Source organism: Gadus chalcogrammus, chromosome 14 (genome assembly GCF_026213295.1).
Source record: "Gadus chalcogrammus isolate NIFS_2021 chromosome 14, NIFS_Gcha_1.0, whole genome shotgun sequence".
Classification (NCBI taxonomy): domain Eukaryota; kingdom Metazoa; phylum Chordata; class Actinopteri; order Gadiformes; family Gadidae; genus Gadus; species Gadus chalcogrammus.
The window spans coordinates 5,214,693-5,217,192 of record NC_079425.1 but is presented as its reverse complement, the minus strand read 5'-3'; the positions used below and the strand labels follow the sequence as shown (position 1 = coordinate 5,217,192).

At 41.7% G+C, this 2,500-nt stretch overlaps 1 protein-coding gene across 2 annotated transcripts in view; it reads right to left on the bottom strand.

The window, feature by feature from the left end:
• The window catches only part of adamts17 (ADAM metallopeptidase with thrombospondin type 1 motif, 17), a 75,863-nt gene that overhangs the window by 46,484 nt on the left and 26,879 nt on the right, over positions 1-2,500 (bottom strand). For both annotated transcript variants that reach the window (XM_056608567.1, XM_056608568.1), the window contains exon 8: positions 1,608-1,713. In XM_056608567.1, coding sequence (XP_056464542.1) covers positions 1,608-1,713 — 106 coding nt within the window. The remainder of the gene's footprint in view (positions 1-1,607; positions 1,714-2,500) is intronic.

The window sequence follows — 2,500 nt, the reverse complement described above, 5'->3', positions numbered from 1 at the left end:
AGCCCACAAATCAGGACTTTCTAACACAACAGAGTTTACTCTAATGTGATTGAATGAAATCGACTGTAATATCATCTAATCCGTCTAAACAGGACGAAAATGGTAGCACCAGAGAGAGAGAGAGAGAGAGAGAGAGAGAGAGAGAGAGAGAGAGAGAGAGAGAGAGAGAGAGAGAGAGAGAGAGAGAGAGAGAGAGATTACATTCTTGACAGCCAGAAGGCTTTTAAAAAAAAAAAATTGGGCTTGCTTTGTATTGCCAAATGACAGCATTTTCCAAAACTTGGCAACAGAGACAATGTTTATTGCACATCGTCACACACTAATACTATTAGCACTAGTTTACGGCTGCTAAAAAACTTTTTGTCCATTTTGCACAATCGAATCAAATTCTGAAGGATCAAATCATATTCATTCAAATCAACAATCTGTTGTCTCTGGTAATACGGCATGCTATTGGCGTCAGAAACACTGACCGTGTCTTTTCTCATTATCTTTAGCAGGACATTGACGATGTCGGTTCGCTCCGAACAGATCCACTATTGTTTCCGATCTAATTTTTTAGCTTTGCTTAACTGCTCGGAACAACATAAACGATTGTTCTGTGTTGTTATTAAATATTTATTCTGCATGAAAAGACAACACATTGTTTCTGTTACTTCTGAGCGACAACGTTTTAAGACTGCCGGCTCCACTAAGAATGACTTCCCAAATGAACGACATGTGTTCGACTCCCTTCGTATTTATTGCCATGCAAAAGAGCCATACCTAGTAGCTATAGGTATTGACTGTGTGACATGCACAGACAACGTCAGCTCTGGAGACACAGCCCCCCCTGTGTCGAAGAGACACCTTCAAATTCAAAATGGTGACAACCTGCCAAGATTGCTTGCAGGTCAGACCCACCGGGTTTGCAGTAAAGATGCATTTCTGGATAAGTACAGACCACAGGTACTTCTGCAGCAGTTTACTTACAGACCAGACCAATGACCCCAATGAACCAAGGAAACCATCTCTGCTGCACCACACATTGTATTCAACAAAGTAAAACAAGTTTCCAGCACCAATGGAAGTTATCTTCCCATTTCCCACAAATGTTTATTTTAATTTCCCCCACAAATGTTTATTTTAATCTTCCCGCAAATGTTTATTTTAATTTCATGCTGGATGTTCAGAAGCTGAACGCTAATCCAACGGTTGTCAGCCATTCTACGACATAGGATATCTTCGAAGGGAGCGCGCTGATGAAGGCAATTCTTCGGGAAAGTGTCGTAATAAGTGAATGAGTAAAGTGCAATGAGTAAATTTGCACACCAATCCTCACCTTCCAAAGACACTTCCACCCACAAAAGCAAAATAAACATGACGGAAAAAAACATCCGACCTAAAATGCTGAAGAAACCATAATAAACACTGTTATACACACTGTTATATACACAATTAGATACACTATTACAGTTCAATACACGGTTATATACACGGCTATATACACGGTAATATACACCTTCATATACACTATTAGGTACACTGTGATGAACAGAGGCAGCGAGAAAGAAAGGGAGAGAGAGAGAGACAGATTCATAGAGAGCAGCGCTGGCCCAGAGCCTTACTTGTGACCCAGCTCGTGGGCGATGGTGAAAGCCAAGTTGAGTCCGTTATCCTCAGCTAACACACACTTCCTCTTGGCACTGCACACCCCTCCCAGGTAAGCGATCCCTGCCACAAGCCGAGAGAGAAAATGACAGTTCACAGTTAGTGTTTTGGCCCTTCCCTTCCTTCACTTCCAGTACCAACAAAGAAAACTGATTTGATTCTCCACACGGGCCATCTGGTGCAGCCAGGCGATGTCAATAGGAGACACACAGCTGGTGTTAGAATAACTTATTATTTATTGTTAGCCCTGGTAGTGTTAGTAGTAGCAGTGCTATTTGCTGTTTAACTATTGAGCCGTTTAGGAGGGTCTTTTATCGAGAGTGATTTACAAGGGCTTGTCTTGGATCCATGTCGTTATTGAGCTGGTAGGGTTAAGGGCATCTTGCTCAGGGATTAGTGCAGGTACACATGGCGAACAGCAACAACCTTCACCCATAACCATGAGACTTTTGTGCAACACTGAATAATTGGTATTGGTGGGGTACTAGTCGTAGTAGCAGTAGTTGTAGTAGTAGTTGTAATATTAGTAGTAATAGTAGGAAAAATTGATTCAGGTGAGTGTACTTTGCTTCCGTGATACTCACGTCATCTGGTTGACGAAAACTATTTCGGTGTTTAAGAAAATCAAACCATAAACCTGTTATCTTAGTGAGAGGAAATGAGTGTACATCCTCCAACAGAGGGCGCTATAGTGTATTGGCCAGAAGTCAATTGCAACTACGTGTTCCGTTCGGCCTTGGTCAATTAAAAAACCAAAGTGGACACAGCTGGAGCAGAAGAACCTGAACAGCAACATCATAGACAACACTAAATCAACTTCAAGTGGTAAAAGAAAACGAATGTCGTGTCG